The 23,751-nt window shown below is 36.8% G+C and overlaps 1 protein-coding gene across 1 annotated transcript; it reads left to right on the top strand.

Moving 5' to 3' along the window:
• The first annotated feature begins 1,353 nt into the window (after positions 1-1,353).
• mtnr1c (melatonin receptor 1C) lies at positions 1,354-23,384 on the top strand. The gene is made up of 2 exons (XM_055198876.2): positions 1,354-1,700; positions 21,933-23,384. Exons 1-2 carry the CDS (start codon positions 1,520-1,522, stop codon positions 22,820-22,822), a joined length of 1,071 nt encoding a protein of 356 aa, XP_055054851.2. The 5' UTR covers positions 1,354-1,519; the 3' UTR covers positions 22,823-23,384.
• Positions 23,385-23,751: the final 367 nt, after the last annotated feature.

Genomic DNA, 23,751 nt, shown 5'->3' with positions numbered 1-23,751 from the left:
TATATTGATTTAACAAACTACTAAATACTTTCCAATACTTTATTATTTAGACCTACTGGTTCAAAAACACTATGGGGTGGTTTCCCGGACAGAGATTAGACGTAAGAGCTGTCCAAACTGAAAACAACTTGCAGTAACATATCTTAAAATACCTCAGTGCCCTATGTTTTGCTTTGAAATGCACACAGGTAATGTTTTTAGTAAGGCAAGTTTGTTAAAACTAGTACTTATATTTCCTAATTAAAATAAGGCCTAGGCCTGTCTTAAGCTAATCCCTTCCGTGAAACCACCCCATTATCAAGGATTTTACTACACTTATAGTCAATTCTAAAGTATACTACAGTATTTTTGTGTGGGTAAAATCAACAGTGAACTATACATGCAGAATTGTGTGGCTGATTTATTTAGGTACAGATTGTTTTCTATTTTAGCTGTCCCAGTTACCGTATGTTAGATGACAATGTATCTATTTGTGACCTGACCTTCTAGATGGATTTAACTGAGCTTATTTAACAATTCTGCTTGAATGTTCCAGCATTTTGTACTACAAATATTTCTGAAATGTCAGATTCAGGATTTTAGGTATGGCAATTAAATTACCTATTAAGTTTCATTTTGCCAAATTCCATATCGATCAAAGTAAAAAACAAGAGGCCAACATACATACATACATACATACATACATACATACATACATACATACATGATTTTGTCTTCAACATCACACATGGCAACAATTTAATTTAAAGCAGCTTGGACATGATGATAGTTCATAAATCATCATTTGAAAGGTTGAAACATTTATTTGTTACAAAGAGCAATATTGCAGAATTAAAGTTCTAAATTAAAAATTCTCCTAAAATAAAGATTTTTAAATGGCAGTGGATAAAGTACTTTATTTAGGATAAAGTAAATAAAGGTCCTTTTAGACTAAAAAGATAAGAAAGAAATTGTTTAATCAGTCTGAATGGCTCTTCGGGAAGTGAAATGGCGCTTATGTCACCACTGTCTGTATATGCCTTTTATGGCACCTTTATTTTTAAGACTGCAAACACCATCCAGGTAGATAAGCTCAACCGTTCTTGACAGTCCAAATACAAACTTATTTTACTTTAGGTAAAAGAACAGCTGTCATAAACCCTCTTAAACGGTCGTAAGTGTTTGCAAAGGTGGTCTAGATTGAATGCACAACTCTTAACAACGATCATCGCGTGGGCTGCCTGAAGCAAGAGGCGCTGGACTGAACAGCTGACAGCGTGCTGGAGAAAAAGCGGTTAGGATGTCGGAACCGATACGACGCAGCCGTGCCGTGATTTGCGTGAATCACTGAGATCCGAGGTGACAACTGTGCGATACAGAGACCAGCAGAAGCGCACCCACCATTCATCTGGATTTAATTGGAGCTGCTGGAAAACAGATGTGCAAAGATAAATTTATCTTTGGAAATGTATACTGGGATACCCGCTGTGAACTTTGCTTTTATTCGTGAAGAGAGGATCAATTGTGAAACTTAGAGCGAATGGCTATGATGACGGCGAACCTGAGCTGTATGGAGAGTTCATCCGCAGGCACCAGCAGCGCGTCTCCCGGGGTCGTAGCTACCCTCGCTGGCGTTCTGATCTTTACCACCGTGGCTGATATCATTGGAAATCTTTTGGTCATCCTGTCCGTGTATAGAAACAAGAAACTGAGGAATGCAGGTGTGTACACAAACTGTAATGTTAGGCAAATAAGTCGTCAGATATCAGGTGTTTAATTTTAAGACAATTACAGGATTTGAAAGGTAAAGACTTAAAGCAAGAATCTTTTAGGAACCTCTTTGTTTGGCAGTATGGTTCCATATGGAACTTTTAACTTCCACAATCTTTGTTGCACAGAAGGTTCCTTGTACACTCTAATAAAGGGTGTGTTTACTTTTTTCATTTATTATGTGTAATTTTAACACATTATGTGTAATTTTGTGGTAAAATAACAATACATTTTTTGTGCATTTAATGTGTTTTCCCAAAACTAACAATGGTTGTGTTGTTTTTAACACATCCGTCCTAAATAGTGGGAAAAAATTACAGACTAAAATGTAAGAAAAACAGAAAGTTTCAGTTTTGGAGAACCAAAGGGGATTCTTTTATGGCATCGTTGTTTTGAACCATCCCTTCTTAGCAATTTCATTTTAAATGTAAGTCAGTGGCTGTAGTCTGTTTAAAATGGTTTACTCTTTTAAGATTCGATAATAGTTCATTTAGAGGGAGTGGATTGGTCATAATATGCAAAATACTTATTTGTCATTTATGCATTTATCAAAGGCTTTTATCCGAACCCAGAGTACATTACATCCCATGTTTGTATATTATTGTTTGCGTATTTCCTGGGATTTAAACCAATGACCTTGGCACTTCTAGGACCATGTTCTGCAGGCTAACATACAGAAATCAGACTATATCAAAACATTAGTAACATGCTATTTGCAGTGTTCCTATTTTAGTGCGCTGATGTCCAGAATTACATAACAGAGACACCAGCAAAACATGGCCGTGCTGTTTTAACTGTTGAAACAAGATGTAAGATGTTCGATGGCTTAATGATCTTTTACACTTTTTGTTGTTTTATAGATGGGATAAGAAAGCTCAGGTGCAAATAATGCATATATCCTTTCTTAAAACAAGGTCATACTTCAAATAGCTTTATTTCATTCTTTTTTTCTTTCTTTTTTTAACTTTTCTGTTCTGTTGTAATAATGACTATGACCTGAGCAGGGCAGGAGTTAACACTTCCATGCTGATGATCCATTCCATAAGAACAGAAGTGTTTCAACATTGCTCAGAGACATCTCATAACACACACACACACACACACACACACACACACACACACACACACACACACACACACACACACACACACACACACACACACACACACACACACTCACACACACACACACACACATAGGAACAGCCACTGCACAGATAGTCGTTGAATCCATCTAAATGACCTGGTTTTGGATTGGATTTGGATGTCATTAAGGCTGTTATCTGGGAGGAGCCTAGGTTGGGATGCTAGATTCAGATGAACTATGTATCAGGAATGTCAAATGTGATGGAATGTAAAGATGATCATTAGAATTCCGTGCATGAAATACAAAATGCTATAAACGAGAGAGGTACGCAATGTGCAATTTTTGTGCTTATTTATGGGCTTTTAATGCCTTTAAGGACAGTACAAGCAGAGAGACACAGGAAACCATTGGGAAAAGAGAGAGATTTAATGAGATCAGGACATAACACAGATTCTTTATGCATTTTGTGTATCAGCGCTGCCCACTGTGCCACAACGCAAACGCAATTTTTGTGCTTGTAGATAGAAGATGTGTTATTGTGTGCAGTTATTTTATAACTTATGTGTTTAATGTACAAATACAGTTAATAAAACAGTGAGTTATGGTGAGTTACAGTTATTTCTGCTGGGTTTCTTTTAAGCAATGCATGGATAGATATTGGACAGAACACATGTTGGGTTAATAAATAAACCTATGCTTGGTTGTTTCAGTGCAATGCTGGGTTGTTTTAACTCATGGTTGGATTAAAAACAACCCAGCATATGTTTATTTATAACCCAACATCTGTTCTGTACAATATTATTATTTGAAAATAACCCAGCAGAATTCAAAGTATTGTACGTCTACAATGATTAATATATTTAAACATGACAAATATTTACATACGGAAACATTTCTATTTATTTAAAAAAAAACATTTTCAAACAAACAGGTTATTTAAACATTAGATATCTTTTGGAATGCAAACTGGTTTACTTACATTTTTGCAAAATATCACTCTTTATAACAGAAAAATGTCAAGCATGCATAGATCATCAAGGACTTGTTACAAAATAGCAAAAATGTGATGTTAAATAAAGAAATGTTCATGATGAATTCTAGATAAAGGTGTGCCATTTATTATCATAACCCTGGCAGTTCGAATGGCATGCCAACTTGCGTACTCTGCATGTAGTGAAGACCACCACTGAGTAGCTTATGGAGAATGTGAGCAAACAGTATATAAATATAAATATAAATATAAATATAAATATAAATATAAATATAAATATAAATATAAATATAAATATAAATATAAATATAAATATAAATATAAATATAAATATACATTTTATAATATTTACTATGGTTAAGGACAGTCTAGGTCTGAGTGTTAACCGTCTTGTTTGGGTTTATGGAAAGTGTTCTTGTCTCTGGTCAATCTAATGAAAGCATGGATAACCCTCTCCTGGTCTTGAAATGACGGAAATGGCTTCAATCTTGAAATAATCTTTAACCGATAAAAACCGTTCTTATACTGATTTGCTTCATTAAGCAAAGTTCAGAATAAAACCAAGATTTCTGACCTGGGAGGAAACTGAAGGAAATTGTGTACCAAGCTCATTTTAAAGATCAGTTCTCAACTTAGGAGGGCCGAAGGCAACTATTTCAGTTTTATTCTCATTATTGCGAAGACCACTAGACAGCCATTTCTTAATGTCCTCAAGGCAGGCCAACAAAGGTTCAATGGTAGCACAGGCTTTCAGTGATATGTATAGCTGGGTATCATCAGCATATAAGTGAGATGAAACTAGGGTTGCCAAGTTTCTCACTCTGAAATACAGGACAAAGGATGGCCTGTCGCACCACTGAGGATATGGTTTTGTGTATACAGTATTTTAGCCATTTGTCAAAATGATAGCTTATCTCCTAAATATTATTAATTTATAACTCTTATGCCTTGGCAACAGGTTTATTAATAGTTTGTTAATTTACAGCAGGTACTTTTCACACAGTCCTTTAATTGAACCATTTCCTTTTATATCTGTCTAAAACAAAACACTTGACTCCTGCACTGAGGGTAAAACGTTTACTCTCGATGTTAATCTTATGTGTGACAAACTTAAACTAACATAGATTCTGTGAGCTGAATTTTATTTATTTATTTTAGTTATTGAGTTTTGAGAACATAAAATTATTAAAACACACATTACAGTCTGTAAATCACAAGAGCAAGAATTTCCTACCAAGTTGGGGCATTTCAGATTGACGCGTTTTAGGTAAGTCTCTGGATCAGCGATCTCTTCAGAATTGAGAGCGAATTCTGCAGATCTTATACATGCACAAACAGCTAAATAACCAACTAAATAAAAAAACGAAAACTTGAAATCGTATTATTTTACCCTCTTAAACGTGCTGTTGTGTTGCTGCTTGTGGCGCTGCAAGAACTGACAGGTGGTACCACAATAGTCTCTTTTGTATGATTTCTCAAATCGCTCTCGTGGGATTTTGATGTTATCTCTGCTCGGTTCTTGTGACGCCGCATGAAGTCGAACAAGCCTGTTGTATCAGTCACTGGTTAGATGAGCTTAGCAGTCAAATAAATGAGGCTCAAAATACGGGACGTCCCGGCTAATACACGACAGTTGGCAACCCTAGATAAAACATTATGTTTCCTAATAATATCCCCCATAGGTTGCATAAATACATTAAAAAGAAGTGGCCCCAAAAAGGATCCCTGAGGTACTCCACAGGTAATAGGAGCAACAGATGAAGAGAACTTATCTAATTCAACAGAAAAAGACCTATCACTCAAGATAAGAACTGAACCATTGCAAGGCAGTTCCCCGATACCAAAAAAAGCTAACCACCAAAGAAGAGTATTATGATCGATGGCAGAAATATATCAACTGCAAGTAAAATGTAATCGAGCACATTAAATAAAGCATACTCGCTACTATGATGGGCAGAGAAACCAGATTGGAGGGGTTCTGTGAGCTTCCTTGTATTCAGATAAGGAATCTATCCAAACTATCCAAATAGATAATGACAAATGAATCAATAACTAAATGGTGGAGCCAATTTCAGAAAAATCTCAGAAGAATCTTTAGATTGGATAGACTGATATCTCTACAATGCTCAGCATCAGTTTATGATTGCTCGTACAGGATATTCTGGCACATATTAAATCTGCCTTAAGCATCAGCGCCCAAGCTGCTTTAACATCTGAACCTGTCCAAATTTTCTCACTAGAAATTACTATGAAATATTGATATATGACCTTTAATTTTACAGATTGCTAAAGGGGGAATGGCCTCAGTCATTATGGTTTCAGTAGCAATTCCACTAGTAGACTGCAGCTCATGCATTACACCTCACCTAAAATAACAGCAGTGGCTTTCACAGGAAAGACAGTGAACGACACAGACAATGGGGAAAATATGGAAAAGTTCTGCACACTTGAAATGTGAAATCCCTTTTCTTCCATGCTTGGTTTATTACTTTTATCTACAGGCAGTACTGAGATCAATATAAATTCTATAATCTTGATTATAGTGTTCATATAACTTTATATATATATATATATATATATATATATATATATATATATATATATATATATATATATATATATATATATATATATATATATATATATATACAGTATATATGTGTGTGTGCGTGTGTGTACTGAGATGGAATATTAATACTTAACATTTATGAAGTTATGGATAGTTTCTAGCTTGAGCTATGTCCTCAGGCACAATTTGACATGCTGCACAGTCATACACTCTTTCCATCAAGTTCAACACCCAGTAAAGTCTAACACATTTTTAACATTGACAGATAAATATGGTAATTTGCATATCACAGTATAAACATGCTGTTTACCTTGAGTGGGTTTGTTTTGTCAGTTGGCAGGTTGGTTGGCGGTGTTTTGGCTGTCAAACAGAAATAATTCAGCATTAAGTACATTAAAATGAAGGTTAAAATACTCTAGGATTATCATGCATATGCATGCATAATAACATATTAAAGTAGAAAATATAGTTAGTTACCAAGCATGAATATTCAAGCCCTACATATCTTCCCTACCAATGCTGGCGGAAACAATTAAATTAAAAAGTGACTTAAAAGTTCTAATAATAATTAACATCTTAACTTAGTAACACATTACTAATACTTACACATTAATAATATATTAATAATGTTTTGTCTTTTCACTCCTCAAAATCTCTACATCATCTACGAAAATGTCTTTAACCATGCACACAGACTTCCATTTCATTAGACTTGCTGTACACTTGTAGTCAAATGAGAAATACAGACTTAAACAGTGCTTTAGTGTTAGCCGAAAAATAAGGTAAGTTAATGAAGCCATAAATTAAAGGCAATAAAGCTGATGTGTAATCTATTTTTGGGGTTCATGATGTGCAAAAAGACTTTACTGCATGCATTTTTGAAGCCCAAGCCTGTTCAGATGGAAGTTAGAAAAGGTTGACATCTACGCTCGCTATACTGTTTACAACAACATGCAGTTTGAGAATGAATTAGAATATTTTTGATAAGACGCTTGGGAAAAATCCCTCATGTGGATTCAATCACCTGTTAGTTTCTTCTGTTTTTCTCCCCCGTGTCTTTTTTCAGATTTTAGAGTAAACATTGCCGAATCCCCTGAGAGCTGTTGGTATTTTAGCTCAGCTTTGTGATGAGTGTTGTAAAATCATTTCACTGCCTGCTGTTAGGTGACATAAAATCATAAAATCTAAAGCTAAAAAAGCGCGACTCAGATTTGTTCCCAGGCATACCAGGCTGATAGTTTGGGCATATCATGTTTAACTTTAATCAAAGTTGAGATGTCATCATGGTAAGGAGGACAATATACTTGCTATATAAAAATGCTGGGTTGTTTCAACCCATGGTTGGGTAAAATATAGATAAACCCAACCGTTAGTTAAAGTAACCAAGAATGTTGAACAACCTGTTTACCCAGATATTGTCTTTACACTTAATATTTTGAGTTTTGGACATATACATAAAAAAATCTAGTTCGTTTAATATTTACTATCATTTAATAAAACTATCATTACATGTTGTGAGAAATACCCATAATTCCTTGTGCCTGAATATTTTGATTATTTTTGCTTTTTCACAAAAATAAGAATTGATAAGTACTTTAACTGTGTGATGTTGTGTATTGTTATGGTTTTTTTTTAGTCTTGTCCTGTATTTTTGTCTTGTGCTGTTAATCTTGAGGATTCCCTGGTAGACGAGATATTGTATAATATCATAGAGGTTTAAGCTATTATATTTATTATTATGTTGTTTTGTTGTAAATGATAATTTTGTGAAGTGATCATTGTTTACATTGTTTTTGTGTTTCTGTGGAGAATCAAGTCTATTATTTTGTCCTTTAATACAATTTATAACGATAAAAGTAATATAATTATAAGTGAATTAAAAATATAATTTTTTAACTGAATCATATTGGAATTACTAAAAATTTAAAGCTAAATGTATTCTAGTTTTAGTTTACATTTCTTATTTGTTTAGAGCAACAACTTTACTCCAATTTTTTTCAAAAAACTTACTAAAATCAATGAACGGCACTAATAAACCATCATTCTTACAGATCAGTAACTAAAAAAGTTGAATTAGGGTTTAGTTACTCTTTAATTACACAGAATAGGCTATATGATAAATTATTTGATTTTTATAAAATGTCATTAAACTCGGGGCCCCCTGCCACCGAATTTGAGAACCACTGATTTATAGGGAGCATTTGAAATTGGCTATATATGCCAAATTCAGGCAGAAATCCAAAACAACTGCAAACTGTTGTGTTTGTCCATATTTAACATTTTATAAAATAGATTAATTTATACATTCTGCATCAATGCACTTTTTAGAAAAAAGTTTTGTACAGAATCATGTGCATTTATAGGGATCCTCAGGCAGTCTAGGGACCGTCCTCATCTGAACCACAGACAAAATAAATCCTGTTCTCTCTCTCTTTCTCTCTATGTGTCTCCAGAGAGGAAACATAGGACACACATGATAGATGAATCCCCTGTGGCGTAAGCCTGTCATTATTTCATTGGACTTATGTCCCACTACCTTGACAATGAATGAATCACAAGAAAATGTTGGTCTATGTTCAAGCTGGAGGAAAGTGATAAAGGAAAGGTCTGATGCACCTTATCTGTCATAAACTGGGGCATGTTGAATTAAATGTTGACTTGCAGCTCCCTAGGAGTTTGATTCTCTGATGGTGAGCTGTTGTGGGTCACACGATCTGTACACTATTACAGTTTATAAAACAAAAGTGCGTCTTTAAGTGCGTCTGACATGTTTTCTTGTAAATGAGCATTTTTTAATCAATAGATTCTGCCAACAACCCGGTATTTCTGAATGCTTGAATTAAACGGATTTGAAGAAAATGTATTTGATGAACGTATATGTGCCTAAAGCATTCGGTTAATATTATTATCTAATTTTTGACGGAGGTGGCATTTAGTGGCTTTTGCATCTGAGCTCCTCAATTCTAAAGAAAATAAACCTAAATTACAGGACATGTTATATATTTCATTATTGCTGCACGTAATGAAGATATGTTTGGTCAGAAATGCTTGAGAAAATACTTCAGAAATATTACAGAAATTACATCTTTGTCTGGCGCCAACAGAACTGACAGGATTTGTATGCGTAAAGGTCATTTTAAATGTGAATGCAGAGGACAGTGACGTGTGCTCTGAGCACTATCACTAAATAGGATTTATTGGCAAATGACTGTTTGTAAAAAGTGAATTGCTTTGTTCACCCTGAGCTTAGTATGAAGTTTAGCAATGCCAGGGTTATACACTGGAAAAAGCACTGCCCAAAAATAAATAAATAAATATATAGATGAGTTGCTTCTGCTTCTCAGCAATGATTTAAGCTTTTAACAGATGCCTTTATTCAAAGCAAATTGCAAAAAAATGAGGAGTACAATGAAACGATTCATTCTAAGGTGCAGATATAAAGATTCAACAAGGGTTTAAAGAAAAAAAAAGAAGTTATGGAAGTTGTTTTCCCACAAATAACTCTATGGTACAGATAATGCATTAACACAGAAAGCTAAGGCAGTCCTGTTTGTAAGCCAGCGTGTCATGCTTCGGGGTTATTGGACTGATGGCAGAGGAGGGTGAACCTCTCAAACCACACATCCTGTTAACTGTGGCAAGCTGTGACAGACTTTTGGCCTACACTTGTCCCAATGTCACGATGGATTTAAAAGAAATGTTTACGTAATCCCTTACAATGGCAAGGGTGACAGGACGATGTAAGAGCAATTTGGGCTCGTTCAGGATGTAAGACATTGTGTATGTGTGTCTGTGCCCAGCAGTGAAACAAGCAGTGTGGTTAACAAAAATGATCCAGTTGAATCTGGCGTCTCCCTTGGTCAAAAGAGGTTTGAAAAGAGCTGTTTGTTTTGAACGTAAATGACTATGAAAATCATTCTTCAAACTCAACCAAAAAGAGATCATATGATAAGCAGAGTGTGGTTTTGAAACATAAGCCTACTATTTATGACCTTCACATATGTGAATCAACTGGGAAGGAAGTACAGATCAGAAGAATACAGAATGATGGGACCCAAAACAAGCTTTTTTGTTTAACTGGCGATCAAAGTTGTCTTATTATAGGCTCCCAATTGGTTTCTTTGGATATTTCACTCTATACAGACTGTGGTCTATTTTGAACTGGTTATATATGAGTATACCTAGATCAATACACTTTATAAATGCTAGGTTATTTTTAACCCAACATTGTGTCAAAAAAAAAATGGAAACAACCCACTGGGTTGTAATTTTATGCTGGGTTGTTTTAAAGGGGATATGTCATGAAATTCTGACTTGTTTCATGTTTAAATGTGCCATGGCATGAAAATCTGGCTTTTTCCATGTTTAAGTGCTATGATTGGGTCCCAAGTGCTTCTATCAACCTAGAAAATGTGAAATTGAAATGTGGCTCTCCTTATGATGTCATAAGGAGCTCCTATTATAATAATACCACCCCCCAATCTGCACCACCCAACCACAGCACTGCTATTTAGTGCAGAAAAAAGCACAATTGAGTTTTATTTGCAACAAACCACCATCATTGTGATCAGTGTTTGAATTTCATCAGCTCATTTGCATTTTAAAGGATACACCCAAAACGGCACATTTTTGCACAAACCTACAAAGTGGCAATTTTAACATGCTATAATAAATTATTTATGTGGTATTTTGAGCTAAAACTTCACATATGTGCTCTGGGGACACCAAAGATTTATTTGATATCTTAAAAAAGTCTTGTGCAATGACCCCTTTAAGTGCTATAATTGGGTCTCCAGTGCTTCTGTCAATCTAGAAAATGTGAAAAAGAACAACCCAGTAAGTTAGTTTCTCTGCAAGAATGTGAAAAAAATCTACTCAGTCTCATGTAGATGCGTATAAATAGCACGAAGTGTAAAAATCGCGCAATACATACGCCAAATTCCACTTTGGCGTGCATATGATACGCCAGTCATTCATTCACTTAAACAGCACATCTTTTTTGTCGTTTTATATATTTTTGCTTGGGTTTAGGTTTAGATTTCAGATTTGCTTAAGGAGGTTATTTAATATACAAGTTTCTCCATATTTTGTCTATATTTAAGCTATGGTCGCTTGGAGTAGGGTTAGAATTGGGGTTTGGGTAAGGATGTAATTTTTATATAACAAAAAGTTGTGCTAACCCCAAATACAAGGCGAAAATGGTAAAAATAGCAAAAAAAGGAGAAACCAATAAATAAAACGACAGAAAAAATGCGCCGTTTAAGTGAATGGGAAGGACTGGCGTATCATATGCATGATTTTTACACTTACACACATGATTCGCAACTCTGAGAAAAAAATAGGTCATTCAAATTTGGCTCCCCCTGTGATGTAAGAAGGGGATAAACATCCCCTTAATCTGCACTGTCCAACCACGACACTGCTATTTAGTGCAGAGTTCAGCTCATTTGCATTTAAAAGGACACACCCAAAACGGCATATTTTTGCTCACACCTACAAAGTGGCAATTTTAACATGTTATAAAAAATGATATGCTATTTTGAGCTAGAACTTCACATACATACTCTGGAGACACCAAAGATTTATTTTACATCTTAAAAAAAGCCTAGTGAAATGTCCCCTTTAACACATGGTTGGGTCAAATATATTTTCTGGATTAATTAATGGTTGGTTCGTCCCTGTTAAAAAAATAACAGATCAGGTATCTGTCAGATTCAGTTTATCGGTAAAAATAAATTGGGACGGGTTTATCCCCGTGAAGTGGCAGGCTGACATAAGGTGTATACAAAAAGGCAGGTGTCAGTCTGCTATAACTTGAAAGTGTCTTTAAATCTGGTTATTTTGTCATGAATGCGACCTTCAGAGAGTTAAAATACAAATGTAATTTTCCTGGCATATAATCTTTTTGGCTCCTTCGGTGTAAGACGGAGACGGCAAGCTTTGATTGTGATGCAGGGGAACAACCAATGAGAGTTTGTAAAAGGAAAACACAACGAAAACAAGTGTGACCTGATCATTGTTGCGGAGCGCCAAAGAATAATTGAAAATTCTGAAATGAGTCAGAGTGCCTTGTAAATGGGATTATGGGGCAGCTCAATCAAAAACACATTTTAGTGCAGAGGCCATTTTTAGAGAAGATGAATATGTATGACCATCCTGAAGGTTTTTGAGACGGGCTAAATTACAGTACTAAGCTCTTAAAGGGGTAGTTCACCCAAAAATGAAAATTCTTTCATCATTTACTCACTCATATGCTATTAAAAACCTGTATAAATTTCTTTCTTCTGCTGAACACAAAGGAAGATATTTTGAAAATGTTTGTAACCAAACCGATCACCCCCATTAAGCTCCATAGTAGGAATAAAGAATGTGAAATTAATGGGGCTTCTGATTGGTTTGGTCACAGTGATCTCTGTCTCTCTCCTAAACACACATATAGACATCTTCCCTATTTTATCCTACCCAGTCTCCTGAGGATGCGTATAAATAGCACGAAGTGTAAAACTCGTGCAATACATACGCCAAATTCCACTTTGGCGTGCATATGATACGCAAGTCCTTCCCATTCACTTAAACGGGGCATCTTTTTTTGTCGTTTTATTTATTGGTTTCTCAATTTTTGTCTGTTTTTTAAACCATTTTCGCTTGGGTTTAGGGTTAGATTTCAGATTTGTTTAAGCAGGTTTTTTAATATACAGGTTTCTCCATGTTTTTGTCCATATTTAAGCCATGGTCGCTTGGAGTTGGGGTTAGAGTTGGGGTTTGGGTTAGGATGTCATTTTTATATAACAAAAAGTTGTTCTAACCCTTAACCCAAGCGAAAATGGTAAAAAATACCAAAAAAATTGAGAAACCAATCAATAAAATGACAAAAAAAGATGCACCGTTTAAGTGAATGGGAAGGATTTGCGTATGATATGCACGCCAAAGTGAAATTTGAAAGTTTTACACTTCGTGCTATTTATACGCATCTTTAGGAGACTGGGCTCATTTTATCGCAGAAATGTTTTACTCTCCTTCTGTTTGCTGATATCACAGATCTGTGGGAAAATCTGTGAATGAAACTTAATTCTGAAGTTTCTTTCTCTGTTTTTCTTTATTCCTTTTATTTTAAATGGGTGTTTTAATGTTTAAAATACGGTGCACTTGTATTGTCAAAAAAGTTTGCTGCGTAGCTGCTTAACAGAAATTAAATTATTAAATGGCAAAACCAAATTGAAATAAGGAATCTTGCAATAAATCATTTAGAAGCATAAACAAAGATCAAAATATATGGTACCATTTTAAAAGGTATACACCTATGTACCTAAAAAGTTAATATTAGTACCTCAAAGGTACATATTGGTAGGGGAGAGCGGGGTAAGTTGTCACACGGGTAAGTTGTCACACTGTTAATAACTCCAACACTAGAGGCTCTATCTCAAAAATCAAATAGCCACTTTATGTGACTTCTTCTTCTATAGTGAACTTCCTGTTCACATGTGGTCAAGATCACTGTAATCTGAGGTTAGCACAATTTTCTTATTTTTCTGCTTAAAAAGTAAAAAAAAATCACTTTACATTTTATGCAATACAACTGTGTTAGGTGTGAATGTTTAAAATGATTATTTTGCACAAAATAGAGGAGACCGTAAAGTGTCTTTTGATACTTTAGCTAAAGTGATATGATGAGCTAAACTTGAGATTTAGACAACATTAGCACACAAGTAAGTATGGGGCAAGTTGTCTCAATGACTTTGGGGCAAGTCGTCACATCTGACAACTTGCCCCTGTACAAACAAACACATCGAACATGCTCAGAAAACATGATATAGAAAAGAATAAGCCTCAATCTAGCAAAAAGCTGTTTCAAAAGAAAGGGAAGCAGAAATCTGGACCTATGAAAAACAAGGCAGCTAAAAGAAGAAAAATCATGCAAGAGTCATCATCAGATGATGAAGAGTGCTTCTGCCTCGTCTGTGTAGAGCCATTTTCAAAGAGTCGTCCAAAGGAGACCTGGGTAAAATGTGTAAAATGCAACAATTGGGCCCATGATGCTTGCACCTCAGGCCAGGCAATTTATGTGTGTCAGAATTGTGATTCTGGAGATGAGTCCTATTAGTCATACAGGGCATCTGTTTTGTTCAGAGGTTAAACATGTTAAGTTAAGCAAGTTATCTGCAGCGTTCCATTCAGTTATCTGGTTTTATGTGAAAGCCATAGAACATTTGAACCAAAGTTCAAAGTAAAGTGGTCTTGCCACTTAATTGAAATGTGCATTATTTGGATTGAAATAATTGTTTTTCCAGATTCTCCAGGCACGGATGTTTATATTTCCAGTTTGGTTTGAGTTTAAAAATTAAAATCAATATTCACAATTAAGTAGTTGTGTTCTTATTTTTAGATAATCTAGTGTGACAACTTACCCGCCCTAGTGTGACAACTTACCCTCCGATGGGGCAAATTGTCACAAGTGCACAGTCACTATTCAACAGTCTACAACTCTGTAATGAGATAAGATATAAAGATGTTATGAATACAACATATGTGCCCAAGACTTCCTTCTTTCATTTGGTATGAGATTTATACCATTTTGATGTATGGTGCTCAGTAAATGTTAGACAGTGTGAAAAGTGTGACAACATACCCCGCTCTCCCCTACCAAATGTATATGTAATTAAATTTCCCCAATGAAAGCTACGGATCATTTTTTACACCATTTTAGAGAGAATGTTACTAATTTACATTACATTACATTAAAGGATTAGTCCATTTTCTTTAGAAAAGATCCAGATAATTTGCTCACCACCATGTCATCCAAAATGGCACACAGATGACGTATCGAAACTAAGCCCCAGTGTTTACAAGTGTGGAGAAAGAGGACTGTTCCGATGTTGTTGTGTTTCGAATGATAATAATTAATGTCTTTGTGTCAGTTTATTGTTTAAAATGGTCCGCAAATGTGCGTTTCATTTATTTAATACGTGACCTTTCGACATCATTACGCAATTACGTGAGGTCGCGCTGGCTCGCCACACAGCCGGAGGACGAAGAGAAGTTGTGGTTTTAAAGTGCATAGTTTTTATTTTTCTTGCCAAAAATGAAAATCGTTTCGCTAGATAAGACCCTTATGCCTTGTTTGAGATCGTTTAGAGTCCATTGAAACTGCAATATTAAACTGCATTAAAACTGTTAAGTATTGGGGTCCATTAAAGTCCATTAAAATGAGAAAAATTCTGGAATGTTTTCCTCAAAAAACATAATTTCTTCTCGACTGAACAAAGAAAGACATCAACATTTTGGATGACATGGTGGTGAGTAAATGATCTGTTTTTTTTTAAGAAAATTAACTAATGCATTTCGGAGATGCCTTCATCCAAAGCAATACAAACCCATTTCAGGGTACAATTTTTATCAACTTGTGTGTTACTTGGGTTCAAATACATGACCTTGTGTGCTGCAAACAACACAACGCTCTACCACTGAGCTATACAGGATCACACTCCTGTATATTCATTGTCCCTCATATGACAACAAGCAAAGGCACGCCGTCCCAATAGTACACCGCAGTCCTTGTGGTCCCCTAAAGGGGCGTTTACACTGACAACAATTCGCAGCGACAAAGCAACCAGAAGATTTAAGGTAACATGAACAACAGAGACCGTTGGCAATGCAACAAAGTTGAGCAGAGTTCAGCGTTATGCAAACGAATTGTGACACCATGCAGCATTGTTTATCAAATGAGAGGGCAAAAAATGAAGCTCATGTCATCCTACTCATGGTGGAGGGAAATAAGAATGTATAGTAACTAAAAAATGTGTCAAAAAGGAGGTTGCAAAAGAATTGAATAAAAGGGTATGATTAATTGTGAGCAGTGTGTATTAGATAAAAATATTTCTCTCATAATGAAAATTTCCCCCATTTTAAAACGATTAATCTCCAATGAAAGGTTGGATTTTTGTCGATTTTTTTAATTAAAGATCAAAAGTATTAACGATGCAGATCACAGCTTTTTTTGGTCATATTTACAAAGGGTATGAATAATTTTGAGCTTGACTATATATATATATATATATATATATATATATATATATATATATATATATATATACACTCTAAAAAAAATCCGTTAAAAAACGGACAAATTACTGTGTAAATATGAAGGAATTTTCCGTATTTATGTTTTACAGGCATTTATCTGTTTTTTTAATAACATGTTGCATTATGGGTGCAACAACTCCTGCTGCAATCTTTCACTTTTGCCTCTCTATCACCATCTCTGTTTGAAACCTAAAATTACAACTTGCTTGCAGAGTTTTTTTCTAACATGGATGATGGTTAACTTCTAAACAAATGCTGTCAGAACAAGATACAAGTGTTCAACTATTCCAGCATCAACACATGTGATTTGGTAGACAAATCTTCTTTCTGACGTGACGTGTAAGTCAAATGGATATTTACCACAACATTTATCACATTAAATCTACAGTTTGTGTTTGTTTTAGATTAATTTGAAGTCACCACTATGGAGATTAGTGTTCCCTTTAGTTAGGCTTTTGTCCCTTTACCTTCACATAACTGACTCTGCTCTTTTAACATTGCAACAGTGTTTTAGCTTGTAGCAATTACAACTTGTTTGTTGCTTGAGGAAGGAGAATTGTCAGTGATGTCATATAAGCTTGGTTGTTATTATGTTTTGCTGCCTAACATTTCAATATGAAATGATAAAATAAGAATTAAGAACAGAAATGTATAAGAGTGACACTCTATGCTGATCTAAAACACACTATATTTAATAAGATTGCTGCAAATTTGTCGGCTGTGGTTTTTGCTTCAGAGACATCAACACTTTGGGTACAAATCTCAACAATGGTGAGAGTAAATGTTAGGAGAGTTTTCTACAATCCTGGTACCCAGCATGCATTGCGGCATGAAGCTTTGTTGTTGATTGTCACCATTGTTGTGTTTCATAGGCAGATTGAAGTGTCCCTTAAGGCTACGGAAAATGTTCTGTAAATTTACGGACAGTGTTGTATAAATCTACAGAATGTTCAGTTTTTAAATAAACGGAAATTTTGTAAACATAACGGAAAAGGTGCCGGTAATTTTCTGCCAGGACATTATCCGTTTTTTTACGGATTATTTTTTTAGAGTGTATATAGATAGATAGATAGATAGATAGATAGATAGATAGATAGATAGATAGATAGATAGATAGATAGATAGATAGATAGATAGATAGATAGATAGATAGATAGATAGATAGATAGATAGATAGATAGATGGATAGATAGATGGATAGACAAACTGCATCCATTGGTCCCATAATTCTGGGTTTTTTGGGAATCTGAACAACCATATAAGGACTTCCACTGTACTTCCAGCATTGAAATGTAGAGGAATGCAACTCTTAAACAGTGTTAATAGGGTGATTCTCACGAAACCATTGAAACACCACGGCACTAATGATTTTAGCTATAAAATGTGTAATATAGTAATATTAAAAAGCATCAGAATTAACACAATACTGTGTTCTACCTTGCACAATGTGTGATTTCAACATAAGAATTTATAATTTGTCAATTTTATCTCATTTTCTGCTGAAATTCTCATTACCGCAATGCGTCCGGCTGTGTTTGAACATGCGTTATGCTGTAATTTAAACATATTAAAACAAAAATATTTAGAAAAAAAATAAATGGATGTTTTGCTAGACTACTTTAGATGACAGAAAAATAATTTACTGAATATTCATGTATAATAATAATGAAGAAAAATTAGGAAATTGATGTGTCCATGCCTGATGTTCTCATCCTCCGCAACACTTTTTGAGAACAGTTTAAGCACACATACAGAATTTTAATAAAGTTTGATTTTGAGTGACCAAGCAGATGGACCAGTTACTTCAAGATGGCTACCAGGTAAGATCATCTCTTTATATCTTTCCAGTTAAATTTGAAATATGCTCTTGTCAGAATGCTTACACGACATTTTGATTATCATTACCGAAACAGGTAGTTTTCTACATTTCGAAAATTGTTTGATTTACAATTTTTTATGAAAATGTTCTTTATTAAAGTCTAATTATATGCACTGAATAAAAAATGAGCAAAGCCTACGTGGCTTCTCTATTTTTAGCAAAACATACTGGGGTACCTCATCCTCCGCAACACCATTCCCATATACCGCAACCATTTAATAGCAGTTGCGGTAAAGAGAACTTCTGTTTCGGAAATGAGAATTTAAGCATATTGTTTATTACATTTAAATATCTCTTATGAATTTAATATAAATTTAAAATGTAATAACTGTTGATATTTTGCTTTATGATGCTTCATTGTAGACAGTCAGCAAGTGAGAAAAAAGCTTTAGCAAAGGCCAGGTTGACAAAGTTCAGGGAGAAACTTAACAGCAACCCAGAATGGCTAGAGGAGTACAGAAGGAAGGAGAGAGAGAGGTTAGGTTTGGAGATGTTACTAGCAGGTGTAATTAGCAAAAAACACACTACAGTGTTAGGAAATGTACATGACAAACACACAACACAACGCAACAAGTCTATACTATATGATGATGTGTACATTCATTTTTTTCTCCCATGTTGTGAGACATGCTAATTTAATGTTATGCTTTCTTTCCACTTTCAGGTATCAAAAACAACCTAGCGATGGCACGCCACACATGTAGGCGCTGCAACATCAGTTGGATCACAAGATCCACAAAGTTGGATCCCATGCGTGCCAGCATCTCAGCTACCTGCGACCGCACAACGCGCGCTGTCTGCAGCGTCAGATTGCTGCCTGGGGGCGAGGGACAAAGGGAGACTAAAGGCGGCACCTCCTTTCTGCGCAGTGCGTGAGTCACAGACACCAGAGAGGATGGCCTAAAAGCGCCCGGCGCTGTGACAGAAAGCGGGTTGCTGCGCAATTCATTAGGACTGTGCGTTAACCCTTTCCGCCTCTGCTGTCTTCGCAGCATGTGGGTCGTGTTCGAGAGTGGGGGGGGGGCGTGTTGTAGACGCTTATGTGAGGACGGGCCCTGGGGCGAGCAACACAAAACCAGCTGAGGAGAAAAATGCTCTGTTTTTGAGCGGCTTCATTCCGGACGGCAGTCCCCCAAGACCCAGTTTCTTGCATCATATACTGGAGGATTTGTGCCAGGGACTCTTGTGATGCACCACCGGTTCTGGTCCATGAGACACAGGGTGGTGAGGTAGGAAGTGGCTCATAGCCTTAGAGCTCTTCACCGCTTCCGAGAAATGCTCCGTGATTGTGCCCACCGTGTCACCAAACAGGCCGGATGGAGAAACAGGCGTGACTGTGCATGGCCTCCATGAGTGGTCTTCTTGGCCCTTAGCGTGAAATCCGTAACCATTCTCAGATCCCTGAAGGTATTTAGATCCGTGCTGCCCTCATCCAGAGCCTTAAGCACCTGCGCCTAAAAGATCTGTAGGACCGCCATAGTGTGCAATGCAGACAGAGCCTCTCTCGGCGCGGGTATGCTTTTTCGGACAGGTGTGCTGTCATGAGGCTTCACTACCCTCAAAGCTGCGCCACACCATCCAAGGAAGTGGACAAGGGGCAGAGGTGAGCAGCCACAGCGTCCTTGATGGGGGAATACACAGGTAGCCTACCTAAGAAAAGAAATCGGGGGAGGGGGAGCCCACGCTTTGGTATCTTTCCTCCGAGCATCAGCGGGGCGGCCTGAGTGAAGAAAACAAAAGTCAAGCTTGCTTCTCTGGGGTTCTTGTGGGGTGCTCCACTCAATCTCCAAGTCCTGCACGGCTTTGAAGAGAATGCGCACCAGTTCCTTGTAGAAGGATGGCTGTGTGTCTGATGCACCACGTGGAGCCTGGTCCCAGTCTCCATCCAACGCTGTCAGAGACATCTCATCTTCCTCCGCCGGAAACCCAAAGGAAACAGAACTGGCGGCTCCCGGTTCAGGACACAGGCTCTTGGTGACAAACTGAACTGGTTGAGCGAGGGGAGGACGACCACCAGCGGCTCTTTGCAGGCAGTGGGACACTGCAGTAAGAAACCTCCAAGGGCGATGTTGAGCCGGGTCCTGAGCACCTTCATCGGGAGATCCTCACAATAAGGGACACCCTGAGCCAACAATTGCCGCCTTTGGGTGGAGAAGCCCCAAGCAGAGCACACAGAGCTCGTGTGAATTGGGTGGGTCGATCAGACCTCCGCACCACAAGCAGATTTGCGACATCCCGGAACACAGAGAGGGCTGCTTACATTTCAACCTGAATTCAATTTTGCTGCCTATGAAGTCTGTCCTAAAGCATTTCTCGGAGCTGCCATTATGCAGCCAAAGTCATTGTCTCATAAGGCAGCGAGGGAACAAGTCAGCTGTCTAAACTTTCGGATACAGCCTCTCTCTCTCTCTCTCTCTCTCCCTCTCCCCCTCTCTCTCTAATCAAAACAGATACAGAATGGTAAAAGGTCAGAAGACCAAATCATATCCAGCAAGGAAATATTTTTCATCTTATTTACACAAATGTTTTGTGATATCCAGCTGACATTAGCTGGCCATTTCTCAATCCGATGGCTGCAGCCTTCAGAGCTCGCATTTGTAGGCAGCATATGTCATCAAGACCATCTTATTTCAGTATGTTAAATGCATAAATGGGGACTTAAATATGACACAAAGGAATATTAATATAAGCCTTCCTGTTCTCATGTTTTTTCTTTAATATTTTTTTCAAAGACTACACAATAAAACAGTTTTGAACTTGAACGCATGATGCTGTAAATATTATCAGACTTTTAACTTTAAATTTGTTTTTAACAAAATCTCAGGCTACTATACGTATTCTCATTACCGAAATAATTAACCTCATTTCCGAAACCTATGTATCATTACCGCAACAGATGCTTATTAAATGTTAATTTCATTAATAGAAGCATAATACTTTGATTTTAAATGCATGTGCAGAATCTCCAAATTATGTTCTTTCAGGTTTGTCATGTCATTTTGAAAATGTGTCAGGTTTCTTCGAAATATATAAAAAAAAGAGTTGTAAATTTTGGAAGGTGTTGCGGTATATGAGCTAAATAAAACAAAATAAAAACAACGTTAAATTTAAAATAAATATTATTTCAGAATTTCAATTTACTGTGCATGACTATTAATAATCAATTTTTAAAAATGTGAAAATATAATAGCTTTTCTAACAGTGTTGATGTTTTCTGACTGTTGCGGTAATGAGATTTTTTAGGACTTATTTTTGAAATTATGTTACAAAAAGTGTTAAATGATAAGTAAAAGTTTTTAAATTAATGTTCCCATATACTTCAGACTTTGTTTCTAATGTCTGGTGGAAAAAAAAGTAAATTTAAGCAATTTTTGCATTTTCATGCTTGACATTTTTACAACCAAGTTTTCGTGAGAATCACCCAATAAGTCAGAATGCATGAAATAGCTTTAGAACCCCCCCCCCCAATGGTTGTATTTGTTTAAAATGTTTAAAATTAAGCACACCCGAATAACTTCGGATCTAATCATATCAATTTCTTTCTTTCATTCTCTTACTCTCTCTTTCTCTGCCATAGGTAATCTCTTTGTGGTGAGCCTTTCTGTTGCTGACCTGGTGGTGGCGCTGTACCCCTATCCCTTAGCTCTGCTAGCTATCTTCCATAATGGCTGGACAATGGGCTCCTTGCACTGTCAGTTGAGCGGGTTTGTCATGGGACTGAGCGTGATCGGTTCAGTCTTCAACATCACGGCTATCGCCATCAACCGCTACTGCTACATATGTCACAGCCTTCGCTACGACCGCCTCTATTCGCGCCGAAACACCTGTCTGTACCTGTTTCTCACCTGGATGTTCACGGCTCTGGCCACGGTTCCCAACTTTCTGGTGGGCTCCCTGAGTTACGACCCACGTGTCTTCTCATGCACCTTCACCCAGACGGCAAGCTCCTACTACACCATTTGCGTGGTGCTGATACATTTTCTCGTTCCACTGGGCGTGGTTTCTTTTTGCTACCTGCGCATATGGACACTGGTGCTAAGGGTCAAAGGTCGTGTCCGGCCCAATCCGAGGGTTAGAGCGGCTGACCTGAGGAATTTCTTGACGATGTTTGTGGTATTCGTGCTGTTTGCCGTGTGCTGGGCCCCTTTGAACTTTATTGGGCTTGCTGTGGCGGTTAACCCTACGAAGGTGGCGCCAAATATCCCGGAGTGGCTGTTTGTTATGAGCTACTTCATGGCGTACTTCAACAGCTGTCTGAATGCCGTGGTCTACGGCTTGCTCAACCAGAACTTCAGGCAAGAGTACAAACTGATTCTTCGTGCTCTCTGTACCCCGAGAGTGCTGTTCAGTGAAAGTTCCAGGTGCAACACAGAGGCCATAAAGAGTAAACAGTCACCAGCAGCAACTAATAACAATGTAAAGGAAGGGAATCTGGGTAAGGGTGGACTGACACAGACTCTGTTCTAGTGGTAGATCGATGAGATTGAAGCCACAGTGAAGCACCACAATGTTACCTCTTCTGTGGTCTCTTTGGGGTATCTTAACAAGGCCAAGTGTGTAGATTGAACACTTCTTGAAACAGCTTTTTAAGTGTTTCAATGGCCTTGAGCTAGCAAACAGACTATTCAGACTAGTATTAAAGGTTGTGGAGAATATGCCCTTGAGCATAGAGATTGCCTGATACCATAGCAACCAAAACTGAGAAAGTAATTTTTTCAATGCTGTGTCTTTTGTAAATTCTTTATATATTATTTTTTTGTATATCTAGCAATGTATCTCTAAGTAAAGAACTTATTACTGATAAAGAAAAACAAGATTGATGCTCTTTGGAGTAAATTAAAAGTACAGCACATAATGTGACTGATGTAGACATGATGTCTACTGTGGCAGATGTAGAGAGAGTTATGTTTTGATACATGTAACGTCCACATTCTTTGTGTGCTTACAATCTGAGTGATCTGCATGCAATGATGCTCAAAAGTAAACTAAATCTTTGTCCTTATTTAATTCTGTCATTCTTATATGCCTGCATTTGATATCTTGCTTCACAAAAACGCACACTTTCTCTTTCTCACGTCTGTATGTCCTCCTGCTTTCAGATTTATCACTAAACACTTAAAGGGCAGCTGGTGATGATCTGAGGGATTTAACTGTAAAGTACAAACTAAAGACATGAAATATAAAATAAGTAAATAATGAAATAATTATTACAGGGTTCCCACACCTTAGTTAACTTCAAATTCAAGGACCTTTCAAGGACTTTCCAGGTCCAATACCCTCAAATTTAAGGACTAAATGGGGGGACACATTTCAAGTGAGAGCAAGGTTACATTGTGTTACCTTTAAAGATACATTGTTACAATTCCCTTTCAAGGGAACTCGTGCTGCGTCACTGC

This window comes from Misgurnus anguillicaudatus, chromosome 22, assembly GCF_027580225.2.
Source record: "Misgurnus anguillicaudatus chromosome 22, ASM2758022v2, whole genome shotgun sequence".
Lineage (NCBI taxonomy): Eukaryota > Metazoa > Chordata > Actinopteri > Cypriniformes > Cobitidae > Misgurnus > Misgurnus anguillicaudatus.
Note: the sequence above shows the minus strand (reverse complement) of the source record. Positions and strands in the feature narration are given on the sequence as shown.

Coding starts and splice junctions, on each gene's coding strand:
- mtnr1c (XM_055198876.2), top strand. CDS start 1,520: ATGGCTATGATGACGGCGAACCTGAGCTGTATGGAGAGTTCATCCGCA. Junction 1,701..21,932: donor CAAGAAACTGAGGAATGCAG/GTGTGTACACAA, acceptor TCTCTGCCATAG/GTAATCTCTTTGTGGTGAGC.